This window comes from Zootoca vivipara, chromosome 1 (assembly GCF_963506605.1).
Source record: "Zootoca vivipara chromosome 1, rZooViv1.1, whole genome shotgun sequence".
In the NCBI taxonomy this organism is placed as follows: domain Eukaryota; kingdom Metazoa; phylum Chordata; class Lepidosauria; order Squamata; family Lacertidae; genus Zootoca; species Zootoca vivipara.
Window position 1 is genome coordinate 85,773,056 of NC_083276.1, and position 19,250 is coordinate 85,792,305.

A 19,250-nucleotide genomic window follows, 5' to 3' on the forward strand; every position below is an offset into this window, starting at 1 on the left:
TGTGTTGCTTGGAGTAGGGGGCAGCGTAGGGAGCCAACAGAAGAGTTTATTCGTTGGACTGTCTTCCCAAGAGAGTTTATTCCAGCGAAAATACAAGCCACTGTCTTGTGCTGAATCTGGACAATGGCCAGACAAGTCCAGACCCACCTACATGGGGGCACTGACCACAGCCCTTTCGCAGAGTCTGAAGATTCCTTGCAGGATACCGGAGATGAACCCCGGAACCTTCTGCACCCAAAGCAGGTGCTCCACCATGGATCGCCAGCTACCAGTGCTTAAGTCCATCTCTTGCTGGTGGACACCAGTGTCCTGGCGCCTCTCCCTTTCGGCAGATCCAGAGGGGCAGCTGCTTCCAGTCCAGGAAGGAGGAGGAGGATTTAGCAGCCTCTGGTGTGTGTGAGAGAGGGATGGCCTATCACTGCAGCCCATAACCGAATCGAGTGTGGGGCCCACGGGCCAAGAAACGAGCTCCATGCGAGATGAGACACGTCCAAATCTAGAATGGGGAGAGAGCAAGACAAGGAACTAGGATCAAACTTGGGATCTTCACAACCATACCAAAGAGCCTTCAGGTTTTCCTCCTCCCTGCAATAACAGCCCAATTGTTCTCCCCTATCTGCCTCAACCAGACCCCCATGATTTTTCATGACTCTGTTAAGCCATCCAGCAGTGGTGCTTCACTGTCCTTCGGGAGACACTCACTTCAGGGGCTGCCCCTTCACTATCCAGTGGCTAATGGTCTGTGCACTGCTCCATCAGGATGCTATGGCAGCGCTATGCTTTATAAATACCTTCCCAACCCTCATGTGGCTCCACCGTTGGTGATTATTGTCAGGGAAAAGGGAAACAGCATTTTCTCTGATCTTCAGCGGATTGTCAGGGCTTGCAAAGCACCGTGGGCAGGCAAAAATGGGTCACACAGTGTCACTATGATGTCAGTTGACAGGCAGGCAGGCAGGCAGCCCCACCCACCCCATGGATGGGGTGGGGGAGATAAGGATCTAGCCCAGACCTAGTTCTGCAGGTGTTCCTCAGAACAAGCTGGCAATATAATCCTAGGGCTAGGATATGGGAAATGACTAATATCTTCTTTGGGGATTTTTCTTCGATTGTTTTCAGTCCCCCCCCCCCCCGTTAAAGCTAAGAATGAGGAGCAACCTTATCAGACCAATAATCTACTAGTCCTTGTATCATTAGCTGTAATTTGGCAGGGGCCTCCAGCCCAGCCCTACAGATGGTGCCCCGTTTTATCTATGAGTTTCATACCAAATAGCAGACGAAGGCCACGTATGCAGCTAGCGCCAATGCTATGACGATGTAGTATGCCAGATGATTCAGGCCCATTATAGCTGTCACCACAAAGTACAGGTTGATTGCACAGATCAGTCCAGTGATGAGGACCATAATGATCTTGCTAATGCTAAGAAGACCAGAGAGGGAGAGGGAGATAAAAAAGAAGAAGAATATTCAGGATCATGACTATCAAGATGGAACAATCCTGGTGGTCAATTCACATATTTTTACATCCACATCTGCCCCAATTATTGTCTGGGGGCAGATGGTCCTGTTTAAAGAACTAAACGAATACGAGGAGTGTCCTCCCTCTGCTTGTGTAGGTTTTTATAGTATGTATGTATGTATGTATGTATGTATGTATGTATGTATGTATGTATGTATGTATGTACCACATTTCCCACAAATAAGTTGTATTCAAAGTCATTCACAGAACATGGACAATTTGGGTCAAATACAAATATGTATGTACAGTAGTACCTCGGGTTACGAACACGATCCGTTCCGGGTTGCAGTTCGTAACCCGAAAAGTTCGTAACCCGAACGACCATTTTGCGCATGCGCAAAGCGCTATTTTCGCGCTTTGCGCATGCGCAGACCGCGCGTGTAGCCGGAAATACTTCTGGGTTTGCGCAGTTCGTAACCCGAGTTGTTCGTAACCCGAGGTGTTCGTAACCCGAGGTACGACTGTACTGTATAAACAAACAAACAAATAAAATACGACTTCTGATCATGCAGTGGGATTTCACCTCTATCTTATTCCCAACCTCCTCAAAATCTGCTCTGGAGTGTTAGGGAATCTGCAGTGTGGGGGAGGTGACATTCTACTGTGTTATCAGAAGTCTTTCCACTCGTGCAACAGTTTATTTGGATATAACCCTCCCCCTCCAACAAAGTCTGTATTTGTGTAACAATTTATGACATAATCTTCTACCACCATGTAGAGTCTGACTCAAAGACTCCGGTTTAAATCTATAACCATGACAGGTCAGATTTTAGGGGACAAGCAGAGGACTCCTGGGAGAGAAGTTTCCAGTAGGAAGGGCCACTCAAAATGGTATCCAAAGGGAGATAAATAACTACATAAATGTAAGAGGGCTGAGAGGTTCCAAGGGATCCCCATTGCTCTGTGGAGGGGCTGTAGCACAACAAAAGTGGGATCCTCCCAGGAAAAACATTTTTCATATGAAAAGTTACGGGAGTTCATCGGAAAGTTACAGAGTAGTCACTGAGTGAAGCGGCAGCAGTATGACTGTGCCAAAACATTTGCAGGCACAAATAAGATTAAAAGCCAGATTGTGTGACCCCCCCCCCATAGCATCATGAGCACAAAGCACAATGAAAAGGATGCCTGGGAGGGTCCTGATTGCGCATCAAAGGAGGCAATTCACTTTCCACTACGTTTGCTTCTCTCTTTCCTTACTGCAAAAACTATTTTTGGGGGGGAGCGAGTTTGTTGTGCAAGACCTTCCAGGCAATTATAACAGTCTGACCTGCGTTTGCCAGGATGACACTGAATGCCAACCAAAATTAGTCTAGAAGTGCCCTGGGTGGCAGATGCAGCAAAATCAAGGCATGGATATTGTAGAGTGCATTGCATGTACCAAGAACGTTCCAAATCAAACATTGTCAATGGGAGCGGAAATGCTCTGCATACACATCCTTCCTTATGGAAATAACTCCTCACAAAGTGAGCTTCTCTGTGGAGCAACTTACATCCCATTGACAAAGTCCTGCATGAGAGGCTGCATGCTGGTGAAGGTGAGAACAGGTATGACAGCAAAAGGTAGCTGGAAACGGAAGGAGAAACAGGTGAGTGTGGAGGCATATTTTCAAAATGAATACTGTTGTCCTTTCTCCTTTCTTCTCCCCTTATTTTGTCACCCCTTAGTTTCACTCAAGGACCACTAAAATGCTTGCTACCTGTTTGGTCATCCCTACTCCTTTCCAACCCATCCTGGTCCCATACTTTATTCATTTTATTCCATTAATATCCCAGCTTCTTCTCCAAGGTGGTGTATGTGGTTCTTCTCCCCCTCCTCATTTAATCCCCACAACGACCTTGTGAGGTAGGTTAGGCTGAGAGGCAGTGACAGGCCCACAAATCCCCCAGTGAGTTTCATGGCTGAGTGGGGATTCAAACTCTGGCCTCCCAGGCCTAGTCCAACACTCTAACCACCATACCATGTTCTAAAGACTAGCCCAGCCCTTGGAACCTGAAGGTATCTTCCCTCTCCCTGTGACACTTCTACATGCACAGGAGCTACTCAACAGGCCAGTATGAAATAATAGATTTCTAGAATGACAGAGATTTTTTTGGGGGGGGGGTTTCCACAGGGCAGATTCCTGAGGCCCCTGCCTCACTGCCTAATGGCAGTTTCAGTCCCAGTAAGGAAGAGAGGTAGGGGCAATTGACATGGGGCTCCACAGCTGGTCATGTCTCCTGCAACCCACTGCTTACAGAAGGCTGCAGTGTGCGTGTGTGTTTAGGACATCTCACCAGGATGCTCTGCAGCACATTGAGAACATCATTCAGGCTCGTCAAATCTTCTATCCTCCTGAAAGCAGCAACGAAGACCGTGGGAAGGATAGCGAAGGCGCGAGTGAAGACCACCCGGGCAAAGCGAGACCAGCGAAGCTTCAAGAAGCCCTGAGAGGGGAGAGGAAAAAAAGCAGCTCCTGGGTTTACAAAAGTCAACACACCATCACCCATCGAAGCACATGCTATTCATCAAAGATCCTCTTCCCTCTGCCTGACATGCTGGTCTTGAAAAAGGCTGCCACCTGGTGGCCAATTTAAGTCACCAGAAAAAGGTGAAGAGCCCTCACTTTTGTCTGGTATGCCCATAGTGCAACCACACATTTGTGCTGGACCAGAGCAGTTAAGTAGGAGAAATGAACTATCACATGATAGATGAAGATGATGGTGGATGTGATGGGCAAACCTCCATGTAAAAGAAGCAGCATGCCTCTAAATACCAGTTCCTGGGGAACAAAGAGACTGTTGGCTTTGTGCCTTGCTTGTGGTGAGCTTCCTGGAGGCATCTGGTTGGCTATTGCGGATGCAGAAGTCTGGACTAGTTTGACCTTAGGGTCCAGGCATTTAATGTGGAATTGCCATGCTTTGTACACTCATCCACACAACACCGTGATCCAATCATTGTCATCTTGTGTTTTCCCTGTAGTTTTCCCATCTTTTCTCAGATCACAGAAAGACACTTACGGTAAAAAAAGAAGAGTAGCACAGTGTCTACAAGTGCCTTTAGCACAACTCTTTCATTTTTATTATTATAAAAAGGACAGGATTTTAAAATGGGCCATGATGTATCAGGAAAGTGAACTTGCCACAGTTCAGCAGACATTGTGCATACCATTCTACAACCCTGCCTACACACACACACACACACACACACACACACACGTATATGATATTTTAATTATGAATAAAATGTTTTTCCATTATATAATGAAATTGATGTATTGCACTATAATACCCTTGTGCTACAATGTTCTCTTTTTAAAATTATTTTTTAAAATAAAAAACCTTTTTTGCTTGTTGCCATTAACCACCATGCTGCAATGCTGCTGATTTTTTTTAAAAAAATTAACATTCTTTTAAAATAAATTGTTTTACGGTTGTGTATCACTATAACTTTTTTCATTTAAAAATTATGGAATCTTGGCAAATATTGTAAGACTGGTATTAAAAATGGTAAGGAGGATCATCAAATGGCGTTCACTGGATCATCATGAATGTGCTCTGAGCTTCAGATTCAAGTTCTGACCCACTGAGAGGAGGTATGTCACACCCACTGGTGTGTACACAAAGAAAAAAAATGAAATACTCCTGGAAGTCAACTGCACTTCTGCTTGCGGTTTAGAATGCAAAATTATAATTGGCTAGCTCTAGTATCCACCTGCCTCAAAACAGCCTCAGCCATCGGATCCAGCAGGCCTCTTCCTATGGGTAGACTTGCAGGTGGAGCAGCTTCCCGCTAGATGTCAGCCTTACAAACTGTAGAGCGCATGACACACAACCTATTTACCACATTAGTGTGGGTTGCTTCACAATAAAAATGCAGCTATGCCTTCAGCCTGCTGCGGCTCGACTTACAGACTACAGTTTTGCAATAAGGTCCTGCCCTGCCTTGCAAAAGAGGCACATTTTCTTAACCATCATACGGAAAGCCTTTTGGAAACATAGCGTTTCTGGTCTTTCGTGAATAGTGGGCCAGCAAAAACGGATCAGTTACGGCTCAGAACTTTGCTGCTCAAGCAGAGGGTCTTGATCCTGCACAAAAACGGCTCCTTTGACGAGGCACACAAATGCAGGCAAACCGTACTGACAGGATGTGATCAGTCGTGGTGAGGAAAATTTACGTTCACAAAGAAGTCTTCACTTTACCATTGTTTGTTACCTTCTGGGACTAAGCAGTCGTACTGCAGCCTAATACTCAGGCTCTAAGCCCAGCAAGCAAGATCCTCACCCCCACCCCCGCATGCCAAATTTGACAGTTGAGCAAGGTTGCCCACCTGTCAATCAACTGGTGCTGCTATGACATCAGGTGATGACCATCAGGACTCCAGTTGCTTTTCAGTGCTGCCAATCAGCTGAAACTTTAAACCACCCCACCCCACCCCACCCCACCCAAATCAGGGAAGCAGCACTCACACTGCTTCCTGAAGCCCTGCCTCCAAGCGAGCCAAATTGTTGGCTGTAGGATTGCATCACATCACCATCCTAATAACAACACAATACTAACAAGAACTACTGCTTTTCCTTTTTCAGCACACGCCACAATAATATAGATAACCGCTTTTTCCCATTTGAACGACACGTAGCGGCACACCTTTGAACTTGCCTGCGAGGTTCTATCAAAATCAGGATTAACCAGCCCCACAGAAGACAGCCCCACATAGTTTCTCACCTCCATAACAAACTGCCCGGCGTAGGTCCCCGTCATGGTTGAACTTTGGCCTGCGGCAAGGATCCCAATGGCCCAAATGTACAGAGCAATGGAGCCAAAGTAGCATCCCAGGATGAGTCCCTGGGCAGGAAAAGACACAGATAAATGGGGACGCAGGTAGTTAAGCTAGGATGACCAGGTGTCCTATATTACAGAGTACAGTTCTTTATTTGGAAGACAGTTCATTTTGTTTTGGGAAGGTGTTCTCTGTCTGACGGGCTGCCCAGTCCAAGTCCAGTTTAAAGTGCAGTAAAGAACCCTGAGATGCGAGAGTAGCAAAGGGGGCCTAGAAGCAGCCCATCCACACTGAGCACCCAGACAGCAGACTGGGCAGATACACAGGTGACCCGGCCAGTCTTCCCCACTGCAGTGATATGCATCATAAAGGTAAAGGTAAAGGGACCCCTGACCATTAGGTCCAGTCATGACCGACTCTGGGGTTGCGGCGTTTATCTCACGTTATTGGCTGAGGGAGCCAGCGTACAGCTTCCAGGTCATGTGGCCAGCATGACAAAGCCGCTTCTCGTGAACCAGAGCAGCACACAGAAATGCTGTTTACCTTCCAGCTGTAGCGGTACCTATTTATCTACTTGCACTTTGACGTGCTTTCGAACGTCATATTTCCATTGCATCATATTTCCATCTAAATTATAGTACAGTATTTATTTCTGCATTGGGACCTACATATATTAAATAGCACATGCAAATCTTATGCACATTGGTTTGCCTTCTGTCTTCTTGTTTTGGGATGGCGGTAAGTGGCTACCCTAAGCGAAGCACTGATAATCTTAACAGCTAGACATCATCATTTTCCTATGGCATCATTCTGCCGAAAACTTACCCCCTGGAAGATGTCCACGGAGACAGTTTCATTGTTGTCAGGAAAGTTTGGGAAGAGGCTGCCATTGGCGAAAATGCTGGCATTGGCACAGGTTTCATGCTGAAATACATGGGCGAAATAAAATGAAGATAAATTTTTAAAGGACATCCATTGGAATGGTCGGAAAGGTCACATCCCTTGCACTAGAAGGTCAGGGTAATATATTCCCACGTGCTGATGGCCCATAGAGACAAGCCTACAAGGAAGAATGCCTCAGAGCACAGCCACCATGAAAGGCTGCATATACATGCCATAAATTTAAAGCACATCTCTCCCCTGAAAAACCAACAATGGGACGTGTCGTTTATTAAGTGTACTGTGAATTTTAACTCGGGGGGGGGGTAAATGACAGTTCCCAGGATTCTTTGGGAGGAAGGAGGAATGTGCTTTAAACACGTATATGGTGTGTATGCAGCCAAATATGCCTTAAACAGCTAAATACTTGGGTCCTGTACCTCTTTATTCAAAGCTATTCCCCTCTTTCTTGAATGAATGCACTGCCCGAGAGCAGATGACAACTCAGAGACACAAACCGGGAGGTCGCTTAACTCTGGAAGAATAATCCCAACTGGTTCATAGCAGGAGTTTCCAAATCAAAAGTCCACAAGGGGGAAACACTAGGCCTTTGCTGAATGTAATACAAAGTGTATATCCCTTAAAATAAAGGCACACATCACTTTTAGTGACAGTATTCATTTTGCACTGTGGTACTCACAGGCACTCATGAATGAGACTAGCTGGGCCACAAGGCCACTGCCTCAATTAGGAGAAGAGTGACAGTCCAAATGGGGCATTCCTACCCTTTTACAGACCTTGTCTGTTTCCTCCAAATGGAGAAAGGAAGCCCCTTTGGTTGCCCTAATAAGTTTCCAATGGGAAACTGATTAGTGCAGTTGCTTCCTAGCGTTGACAGGAAGCACCACGTGCAAAGGAACAATCAAAAACTCCACTTAAGTTCCCAATTGTTCCTTTGCAGCTTTGTCTGTACCTGCCCCACACCTGACACTAGGCAGTTGTGGTTTTTGTGGAATAGCCTCTCAGGCCAAATTGGGACCTGTGCCAAGCCTTGTTCAGTCTGCAGCTCAGAGGTTTCCCACTGCCACTCTAACTGTCGCCATTTCTCTGAATCCAAACCAACCATAGTAGTATCACTGCTAAGAAAGTCAGCTCCACCCTTGGAAGTTTGATGGAATGAGCAAAGAGGTAGAAGTTGGCCAATCCCTGACTGGCTAAAGAGAAACATCACTCTTCCTTTCCAACCACATGCCGCCCACTCATTAGTAATGTAGTGAAATAAGAACTCTGAAGTGATAGAGGAGGAACTAGGGGACCTGAAGTCCCAACCACTCTCAAGTGAGTAGGGCGTGGGCGCAATGCAACGCTATGTCACTCACCACATCATGGTTCTGTTTACGAAAGAAGGCCTCTCCAAACACAGACATAACGAAGAGGTTTATGAGGAAGGAAACGAAGAGAGCAATGGTCGACTCAACCAGAAAGTACATGTTGGCCTCCTTCACTGCCTTCTTGTCAGAGCGGTCAATGTCTCGGGTCTGTGGGGAAAGGAGACAGTGTCTCATAGCTCCATCACATGAGTATTCCTTAACCCCCCCCCACTCCCAAAGGTACTGGAGCCAGGAAACATTGTGGCTGGGGCTGTTCTTGTGGCTGCATGGATGGTTTTTCCTGAAGTTCCTATCATGTAACCTCAGGCTGTGAGCTCACCTTAATAAGAGAAATAAGGAGAACCCTCCCTTCAGATGGCATTTGTTTTCCCCTTTCCATTATTATATGGGCTGGCTCAAAATTCCCTCATTGGACAACATTCAAGACCTCCCTTCAGCGGAGGCAAGGTACTTTCGAAAAACTGTTTGCTTGTTCCGGTTAAAAATATTCCCCGGTATTTATTCCAACACAGGAGAATTGGAATAAACCACCCCTAAATTATTATTTTTTAAAAACCAAAAACCAAAACCTAATTAAGGTATTACATGTTCCAAGGCAAACACAGGATTCCGATCTCCATGCTTAGAAACATAGCCAGCTGCTTTCTTCAGACCATTGATCCATCTAGCTCAGTACTGTCCACACTGACTGGCAGCAGCTCTACAGGATTTCTGACAGGAGCTTTTCCCAGCCTTATGTGGGAAGATGCTCTTCCACAATGGCCCTTCCATAGTTAATGGGGGGGGGGCATTTGCAGGGGAGGATCAGCAGGCCTGTACAGAATTATTTCCCTTCCCTCCCTTTCTTTCTAATGCAAGATGTAGGTACAGTTCAGACTCTTCTCTCCTGTACTTTCATGGCTGGGATAGATTAGTAGCTGTGGCTGCACTGCTTCAGCCAGGATCCACTTCTAAACCTCTGCCACCATGCTAGAAATAGTGTTTGCAACCACTTATAACGATGTCTTTTATGAAACAAATGGACTTCCCTCATGCTCTGTGTCTATGGGCTGTTTGCTGAGTCAGATCCTCTCAATCTGTGCTTTTGCTCTGGAGTTACACTTTCTGTCAGCTACCCCACGTCCATAGCTGCCAAGTTTTCCCTTTTCTCGCGAGGAAGCCTATTCAGCATAAGGGAAAATCCCTTTAAAAAAGGGATAACTTGGCAGCTATGCCCACGTCTCTTACCTAGTTCCACATACGTTAAGGGGGGGTTAATCTTTTCTTCACCAACTGATTCTTCCTTGCAAATGTTCCTTTACAGATAGTAATATTTAGCCTTTCCCCCCAGCAAAAGCCCCAAATTACAGTACAAGTAAAATTAGAGGAGGGGTCAGCCTTAACAGCAACAGCAACAACATTGTTATTTATACCCCACCCATCTAGCTGGATCGCCCCAGCCACTCTGTGTAGCTTTCAACACATATAAAAACATAATCAAACATCAAAAACTTCCCAATACAGAGCTGCTTTCAGATGCCTTCTAAAACTTATATAGTTCTTTATCTCCTTGACATCTGCTTGGAGGTCGTTCCACAGAGAGGGTGCCACTGGCAACAAGTTCCCTGTAACTGGGAACTTCTCTGCCTGGTTCCCTGTAACTTCACTTCTCACAGTGAGGGAACCACCAGAAGGCCCTTCAAGGGAAGAATGGGTGACCGAGAGCAGGACTGGCCACTTTCCCTTCTCATTTGTCATTTGGGGGTACAAGCACATGTCTCCCCCATGAATGAATTGGAAGATAGGTCTGAAGACAGCCAAGGCACCTTCTTATCAAAGACTAGGAGTTTCCCCTCACTGACCTTCACGAGGGAAGAGTGCAAGTAGATGTTATGGGGCATGATGATGGCTCCAACCAATCCCACAGCCTGTAGAAGTTCGTTGTGTCCACAGCCCTTGCAAATGGGGAGAAACATCCCCTTCATCACCTTTCCCTGGTCAGGACTCACTACCACATACTGCAGAAGGGAAAAGGAAGGAAGGAAGGGTCAGGCTGTGCGCTCTGAAGGCAGTCTGCAAAGCTAAAACAGCAAGATTGATGAGGCGTAGGGCAAATCTGTCAATTTCGGTTTTTCTCTGTTTCCCAGCCTTGTTTATTTCACCACATTTCTGCACCAGTTTGCAATTTTTTTTAAAAGTTCATCATGAAGATTTCTCAGCATTTTAGTGTGTAATTTTTATTTGTAATTTTGCACAATATACTTATTTTGCAAGCAATTTCACCCAGTATATTTTTGTAACTCATTTTCACTAATATATGCATTCTATATGCACCCTTTCACCCATTGTTATAAGTAATTGTTTTGTTGCAGAACGGTGCCGCAAAATTCAAAGAAATGCAAATTTCCAGGGATCAGCGTATTTCATATTGTGTATTATTTCGGGAAATGTGAAAATGTGGACCAAGCCAAATCCCACCCTCTCATCCCTATCTGCAATGGGGTTAGGTTTCCTTTTACACTCCAGCCTGTAATTCTTGCATGTTTAAAATGGCAGTCACTCAAGGAACAGGAGGGGCCAGAGCCATGCAAAGGTTCCTGGGAAAATCCCTTTTGAATGCGGAGTAAAGTCCAGGCAAACATGCTCAGTTTTAACTTAGCTCCACTGTTTGAGTGCTACTTTGATATCAGAACACACACAAAAATCTTTTCCAACACTTGTAGTTTGAGTGTACTGTTAACCTAGGTATTCATTGCTACTCATTGTTGGTGTGTTCATTACCCTGGGTTGATTTTTTTTTTAAAAAAAATTACCGTATTAGACAAATTCAGGGCTTTCCCCCCAGCTGGAACTCTCAGGTGAATGCCATTGTGTTCATTTGCATTCTGGCACCTCTTTTTCTAAAAAATAGTACTAGATAAATCCATACAGCATAACTATGTAAATGTTTGCGTAGCCATGACAGGTAATTGGAACCTCCACATTCAGAGACAACACTAGAGTACTTCAGAATACCAAATACTGTGGACAAATAATATTGGCTGCAGTGTGTGGGTGCGTTGCTGCCTTCATATTGTTCTCATGAGCTTCCTGGAGGAATCCAGTTTTTGAAAACTACCAATTAGATCAGCCTTGAGATGTTTCGGACTACAACTCCCATCAGCCCCAGCCAATATAGCCTTGGTAGCTGGGACTGATGGGAACTGCAGTTCAAAATATCTTGAGGGCACCAGTTTGGGGAGGGTTAGATGGACCCCTGAGGTGACCTGGCAGTGTTCTTCTTAGATCTAAAGGGTCAGGCCCTGGCCAGAATGGAGGGGTGTGGATGAAGAAGGCATTGTTTCCAGTGGAGCCTGGGGGATCTATGGGCTTACCTCATAGCCAAATGTCAGTGCCATGATTGTGATGAGGAGACCAAAAAAGGCTTCCAGCTTTCTGAGACCTGGGAAGGAACAGAAGAGGCCAAAGCTAGCTCATTGGGGGAGGTGTTGGGATTCAAACCTGCTTCAGAAATCATTAACCTTCAGTTTGTGTGCTCTCTGTCATGCAACAAGCACATTTCCTCAATAAATCCCCTCGTAACCTTTGAAACACTTCACTAGCTGACTGAGTCACACATTCAACTATTTCCCCCTGTACAGGATACATACCATATTTATCTAAGAAGAGGAAGAAGAAAGTGTCCACTATGGTGATCAAGACTCCACCCCACAAAGGGATACTGCAAAGGAAAACCAGAAGTTACCAACCTGATAGAGGGAGCGGGGACACTGCGCCTTCTTCCCCCTAAACATGGTTAGCTTCTTAGGGCTCAATGACTACTCAAAATCTTGCTGCCACAAGCAATATCTCTGTCTGAAGGGAAGAGGAGACATGTGCTTTTGGGGGGGGGCAGACCCTGGGTTACCAATTCATTTCTTCTCTGATGGGCCTCCTCTAATTGTTAGTAGTTCTACAGTGGGCAGAAATCAAATAGATGTATGTCTGTTAAAAGGTTCTGTTTTGCGAGAAAAGAGATGGCAACCTTACTAAGGTATCCCAAGAGCGGAGAAAAGCTTCTAGGCTTCCTATAAAAAGGTAAAGGGACCCCTGACCATTAGGTCCAGTCGTGACTGACTCTGGGGTTGCGGCGCTCATCTCGCGTTATTGGTCGAGGGAGCCGGAGAACATGACAAAGCCAGCACGACAAAGCCGCTTCTGGCAAACCAGAGCAGCACATGGAAATGGCGTTTACCTTCCCTCTGTAGCGGTACCTGTTTATCTACTTTCACTTTGACGTGCTTTCAAACTGCTAGGTTGGCAGGAGCTGGGACCGAGCAACGGGAGCTCACCCCATCGCGGGGATTCGAACCGCCAACCTTCTGATCGGCAAGCCCTACGCTCTGTGGTTTAACCCACAGCACCACCCGCGTCCCTTATAGGAGGCTGTGGAACCAGATTGTTGATCCATCTAGCTCTGTATTGTCTACACAAGCCTTTGACTTGCTACTCTCCCTGGTGTTTTGAACTACATCTCCCATCATTCCTGAGCTTTAGTCATGCCATCTGAGGTTGATAGGATTTGTAGTCCAAAACATCTGTAGGCTACCATGTTGGGAAAGGCTGGTCTGCACTGACTGCCATTGGCTCTCTGAAAGAAGCCTTGGTGATGCCAGTGGTCAAACCTGAGACTTTTCACATGAAGAATATGAGCTGTTTCACTGAGTTATTAGCTTTCCCCCAAGGATTATCCCCTATTCAAGGTTACAATAGCTTTACAGCAGGGTTTCCCAAACATGGGTCTCCAGCTGTTTTTGGACTACAACTCCCATCATCCCTAGCTAGCAGAGGTGATGGGAAATGTATTCAAAAAACAGCTGGAGACCCAAGTTTGGGAAACCTTGCTTTATAGGAGCCCTTGTTTCTATAATTTTCCTTTAGTGACTCAGAGAGACATCTAATAATCAGTTTGCAACAGAGGCAGCAGGCATCTGCAGTATTAGTACCTTATCCCAACCAGTTTATGAGGGAGGTTGTTCACTATTAACTGGGGAAAGATTATACCTGATGTAGAAAGAGAAAAGTCAAAACTGCTGTCATTGTGTTGTATTTCAATATCTGCCAGCATCTTCTAGTCTGAGGAATCTAATTGCTTAACCCAGCGCAATATGGTTGTGGTGCAAAAATGGTCAGCAACATCTTGGAGACCTGCCCACTCACATGTGGCCACAGAAGAATGGGGAACTTACCGTCCAGCTGACAGAAGGTTGAAGGCAATGGCTGTGCCTATCACTTCCTGCATATCAGAGCCAATGATGGCAATTTCTATCATGATCCAGAGCAGCACACGAGGAACCTGCACCAAACAGGAGTCTGTCAGACACTGGACAGGAGCTGGTAGCCCCAAACTGCTCTATAGCCAGGTCTAAGCAGAAGCTCCCCAAGCCTCTAACAATGATCATAACTTCAGAAGCTTCACATGTGGCATGTACACCACTCAATATCCCACCACTTGTTCAATCCTTTTCAGTGCAGAGATGGGCATCTTTAAAATCAGACAGCCCTCAATCAGAGCATGCCTTCAGATAGAGGTAAAGCTGATTCCACATTCAGACTGAGAAATGGCTGGGCTGCTTGGTTCAATTCACAAAGCCCTCCCTTCCTAGCTGGCTAATTCATACCGGATATTTCATTCATTCATTCATTCATTCTTGACTTTGAGGTAATCAGAGACATGGAGGAGATTTAGTAATGCCTCTAACCACAGTGGCATGGCAGACCACCAGCTCATGGGAAAGGGGGATGCCGCAGCCAGTGTTTAGTACCTAATCATGCCATTCACAGCCTGGTTCTCCATTCATACTCACCTTGGGATAGTAGAAATGGCATATCTCTCCCAAATCTTTGCCTGTAACGACCCCAAGCCGGATGGCCAGTCTTTGGCAGAGCAAGCCCAGGATTGTGGACCAGAGCAGAACCCAGAGCAGCTGTGCAGGGAGCAAGGGCACATGGCATCACTAGGTATTTGGGGGCTTCTGCAGCAATGCAGCAAGAGCACAAGCCCAACCTCAAAGCTTTTGCTTAGCCTCAGGCTTATAATTCAGTGGTGGATAATACTCAGATGCTAGTTGGCCATGCAGCATGGGGTGGATGGAACAGTGGCAACTCTACTAACCCCCGCTGAACCAAGAAGAGGACCATTGCAGATTGCAGCAGTGCAGGTCCTATCCCACCCCACTCTTGTGTTGGGCATGGCTGTGTGATGATGATGCTCCTAAAATAGGGTGGGAAAAAGGCTGCAAACTGAGTACTTAGAATTGCCCCAGTAGAACCCCAAGAAGACAAGGAGAGGGGTGTGTGAAGCCAATGGGCCTTATATTGTCCAGGCACGCCCTACAACAAATGCCCGCTCTCTCCTGTGCTCACCTGAAAGCCGGCAACAGCTCCACATTGCAGGTCTGATTCAATGTTTCCTGGGTCCAGGAAGGCAATGCTCATGAGGAAGCCAGGTCCAGTGAATGCCCAGAGCTTCCTAAAACTGAAACCATACTGGGGAGGAAAAGGTGTAGCAGAATCAATGAAAAGGGACAGGAGAGAAGAGAGAGATTGGAGGTCATCTTAGCTCTGCTATAGTGATTCACACTTAGCTCTTCATTCTGTATCAGGTATTTATTTATGGGCAGCTGCTCTGAATGGCACTATTTTTCACACAGTTTAGGAGAGCAAGTACCATAGACACCATTGCTTTCAACCACCCAGAGCAGGGCAGGGCCACTGGTAGGGGGGCACAAGGGGCACAGATGGACCATGCTCTGAGCCAGCATGAGCCCCGACCTCTGAAAGTTAGAAAGCAAAACCTGGAGGTAAGATAAACAAATAATAATATATTCAAAGTAATTCTATGGTGCAAATATATAAAATCCACACAATTCTTTCTGAAAGTAACATTTTGGAACAAGCTGTACTCAGCATTCCTGTTTAGTTTTTGTAAATATGGAAGTTCTGCTCTTCTCAGACAACCTGCTAAATGAGGCTGAATTAAGGTTGGGGATTTGAGGCTGCAATCTTGTAGCCTCTTTCCAAGGAGTAAACCCCATTGAGGAGTAAACTTAATGGGACTTACTTTTGTGTGAAGATGCAAAGGATTGCATGGTAATGGCTGCAATCATATGCAGAATTGGGTGTCCATAGTTCATCTGTTTCAGTGGGCATACTCCTTGCACAATTGAGCTGGAAGGTTGCAATGCCACACACATTCCTGCTGAACAATCACTCTTAGGGGAGCTGGCTGATAATGTCACAGAAATTCTGTCTTCCTTAACCCTTGTATGTCACAGAAAATACACGATTGCATTGCAACTAAGCTCTTGTTGCAAAACCACTTTCTCAGAGAGAGAAAGGAACTGAAATGTCCTACTGTGCACCCCAGATAATGACTCCTCTTTCTGTTCCTTCAACAATATAATTCCTGCTGGTGTTCATTCAATTCCAGTAGCCCTCTGTCCTCTTCCCCCACCATGGAAGGAGAGTAGCCTTACAGCAGGGCAATAGCCATTTACCATGCTTTTTAATCATCATGGAAGATGCATGTTCCAGCACTGAAGTGGAAGAGTATACCGACTTCAGATGATGGGCAAAGCAAACTTCCACTATACTATATCCACATTATGCCAGGATTGGAGACACCTTGCCAGCTGAATGTCCACTGTCTCCAATGTGTGCTCAGTCCAGAAGGAGGAAACCACATCACAGAAAATACAAAATGGCAGGAAAGCAATAGAGATGCTCACAGGATCCCTTGAAACTCTGCTGGTGCTGTCTGCTTGGAACAGGCCAATGAACTCACAGGGACACCCACACCCCACATGAACACCCTAGACCAGCAGTTTTCAACCAATTTGAGTCCATGGCTCCCTTGACCAGCTGCATTTTTCCTGCAGCACCCCTGTGGGGCTCAGGAGCCCAGTTATGTTACCCCTTGCCTGCAGAGCTGGCAGGCTCTCACCCTTTTTTGAACACCCTCCCTTGTGAAGCATTCCCGCAGCATCCTCTTCTGTCCTTGGGAGTCCTCCGGCCAGTCGCTACCACCACCCCTGGTCTCTGAGCTGCCCCCCCCCAGCCACAAAGAGAGGTGTCTTCTCACACTGCCCCACAGGGGCCTGGGACTTGTCTGTCCATTCCCAACAGCAAGGGCTGGTGGACTGGCTGGCTGGGCTCCCTCGCCTGCTTGCTTACTCTGAGGCTGCCACTGCACTAGACCATTTTACACGGCATTGATATTTATTAAAAGGATCCATCTATCACTCTCAGTTCCCCACAATAGGCCAATAGTCCAACCCCAAGAGAACGAGCCATGTGTTAACCATCTGACCAATGCCTTACTCCACTTATCAGGATGGATGAATATCTCAATTTCAGCTTCTCTCAGCTTCTGATTTTTCCAGTCTTAAATTCAGCTGTCCACATGTTCCCAGAAATTTGCAGGGCGGGGGGGGGGGGAAGCGGCTGTTTTTTTGAAATCTTCATGGAAATTCGTCAGCACTTTAATGCGAATTTCACCTAATAAACCCATTTTGCATGCAGTTTTGACTAATGCACACATTTCTGCAATCCATTTTCCCCATACAATGCATTTGTGTATGTTATTTTCAGTAAGATATGCATTCTGTATATATTTCCACCTAATATATGCATGTTTGTACATGTTGGCCGGAGAAATTAGAAGTGTGAATTTCAAAGGGGTGGCTGTGTTTCGGTTTGCATGAAAATTGGGACATTTCTCATTAAAATACAAAGAAAGTCAAATTCCTTCTCCAACCCCACTTACTCCTGCAACATCTGGAATGGCAATCTTTTCATCCAAGTAGGTTTGATCTCCAGCCTCCTGGTGATTATTCGGTACCAGTGAATTAGTGGCGCCATATCTTGGTTTCCTTCTGATTTCACCGTCTGTGAAGAGTCCAAGGAAAAGAGAGGGAGCTTGTAGCAGGCATTAAAAGAAGGAGAGGATCTTAAAGAGAGACTCGCTTAGTGACTGAAATGATACAGCATTATCATTACGATAATCAGTGAAAATAATACATAGCAGTTTGCAACACATTGCAAATAATACTTAGCAGTTTGCAACACTACTCAAAGCAGTTTGCTTTGAGTAGTCCTCAAAAAAACTTTGCAAGGAAGCCCAGTATTATTCTTCTCACACTGCAAATAATGGGGCTGCGGTGGGAGCCCTATATTGTTCATGATGCTGCCCAAACCTCTCTGCACTCACTTATTACTTATCTGATGATGTAATATCACTACACTACAAATTTTACTGACCCTGCCAGCAGCCACAGCCAATGATTTGAAGGGTGTGTGTGTGTGTGTGTGCAGCCACTCACAACAAGGTAACCATTAGAAGAGCCCTGGTGGATCAAAGGACAATCCAATCCAGCAAGCTGCTTCCCACAGGATCCAACCAGATTCCTCTGGAAAGCCCACAAGTAGGGTGCGAGGACAATATCCCAGTGACTGGCATTCAGATGCATGCCTATTCTGATCCTGGAGGTAATATAGGAAGCTGCCATATGCTGAGTCGGACTTCTGACCCATCTAACTCAGTACAGTATTGTCCACACTGACTCCCAGTGTCTCTCCAGGAATTCAGGCAGTAGATATTCCCAGTCCTACCTGGAGGTGCCAGGGATTGAACCTGGGATGTTCTGCATGCAAGGCAGATGCTCTACCACTGAGCTATGGTCTTTCTCAAGGGTCATAGGAAAGTGCAAGCCCACTCACCACAACAAGGTGATGATCAGTGTACTGGATGAAGCAAAGATCACCAGTGTTGAAGCAATGATTCTTCAACATCAACTTTGTTGGACTGGTCATGTTGTGCGGATACCTGATGATCGTCTTCCAAAGTAACCACTCTATTCTGAACTTTAAAATGGAAAGTGTAATGTTGGTGGTCAAGAAAAGAGGTTTAAAGGCTGTCTCAAGGCAAATCTAAAAAAATGTAGTATAAACACCGACAACTGGGAAACACTGGCCTGCGAGCGCTCCAGTTGGAGAACAGCCTTTACCAAAGGTGTCATGGACTTTGAAGACACTCGAACTCAGAACGCAAGGGAGAAAGGTGCTAAGAGGAAGGCACGCCTGGCAAATCCACACCGTGATCAACTCCCACCTGCGAACCAATGTCCCCACTGTGGAAGGATGTGTAGGTCCAGAATTGGCCTCCACAGTCACTTATGAATTCATTGTTAAAACCGTGTTTATGGAAGACAATCTTACTCGGCTACGAGTGATTGCCAAAGAAGAGGAGGAGAAGAAGAAGAAGAAGAAGAAGAAGAAGAAGAAGAAGAAGAAGAAGAAGAAGAAGAAGAAGAAGAAGAAGAAGAAGAAGAACGGTCCTTCTCACTCATATAATGCCATCATGACTAGTAGCCATTGACATATCCTCTTTGTCTAATTCCATCACAAGGCAGCACTGTCCCATCATGTATATTATAACTCTTACCTACTCCTGAGATAACAGTGGTTTTACCCTAAGGATATCTGACAGAGGTAAAAATTGAACAAGGGGATTCCCTCTAATGGTACAATTCCAGTCCAAATTCAATGGGGCTTACTCCCAGGTATGTTGAGGTTCAGATTAAAACCCAAGCCACTACACTGTACCAATGAGTTGCCACCATTGGGACTCAAGCTCACAGCCCAGTTTGGCTCAGTGACTTGGCTTGCAGTTTTCTCATCCATGCT

The 19,250-nt window shown here is 45.8% G+C and overlaps 1 protein-coding gene across 2 annotated transcripts in view; it reads right to left on the minus strand.

Annotated features, from left to right (window-relative positions):
- Positions 1–19,250, minus strand: part of SLC11A1 (solute carrier family 11 member 1) — a 24,166-nt gene continuing 4,916 nt past the window's right edge. For both annotated transcript variants that reach the window (XM_035127760.2, XM_035127744.2), the window contains exons 2-15: positions 17,332–17,453; positions 14,931–15,053; positions 14,372–14,491; positions 13,754–13,860; positions 12,176–12,246; positions 11,900–11,967; positions 10,388–10,543; positions 8,535–8,693; positions 7,102–7,200; positions 6,222–6,341; positions 3,794–3,943; positions 3,010–3,083; positions 1,267–1,420; positions 1–496 (exon numbers count right to left, since the gene is read on the minus strand). In XM_035127760.2, the coding sequence (XP_034983651.1) occupies positions 416–496; positions 1,267–1,420; positions 3,010–3,083; positions 3,794–3,943; positions 6,222–6,341; positions 7,102–7,200; positions 8,535–8,693; positions 10,388–10,543; positions 11,900–11,967; positions 12,176–12,246; positions 13,754–13,860; positions 14,372–14,491; positions 14,931–15,053; positions 17,332–17,453 (1,604 nt within the window). In that variant the 3' untranslated portion in view covers positions 1–415. The remainder of the gene's footprint in view (positions 497–1,266; positions 1,421–3,009; positions 3,084–3,793; positions 3,944–6,221; positions 6,342–7,101; positions 7,201–8,534; positions 8,694–10,387; positions 10,544–11,899; positions 11,968–12,175; positions 12,247–13,753; positions 13,861–14,371; positions 14,492–14,930; positions 15,054–17,331; positions 17,454–19,250) is intronic.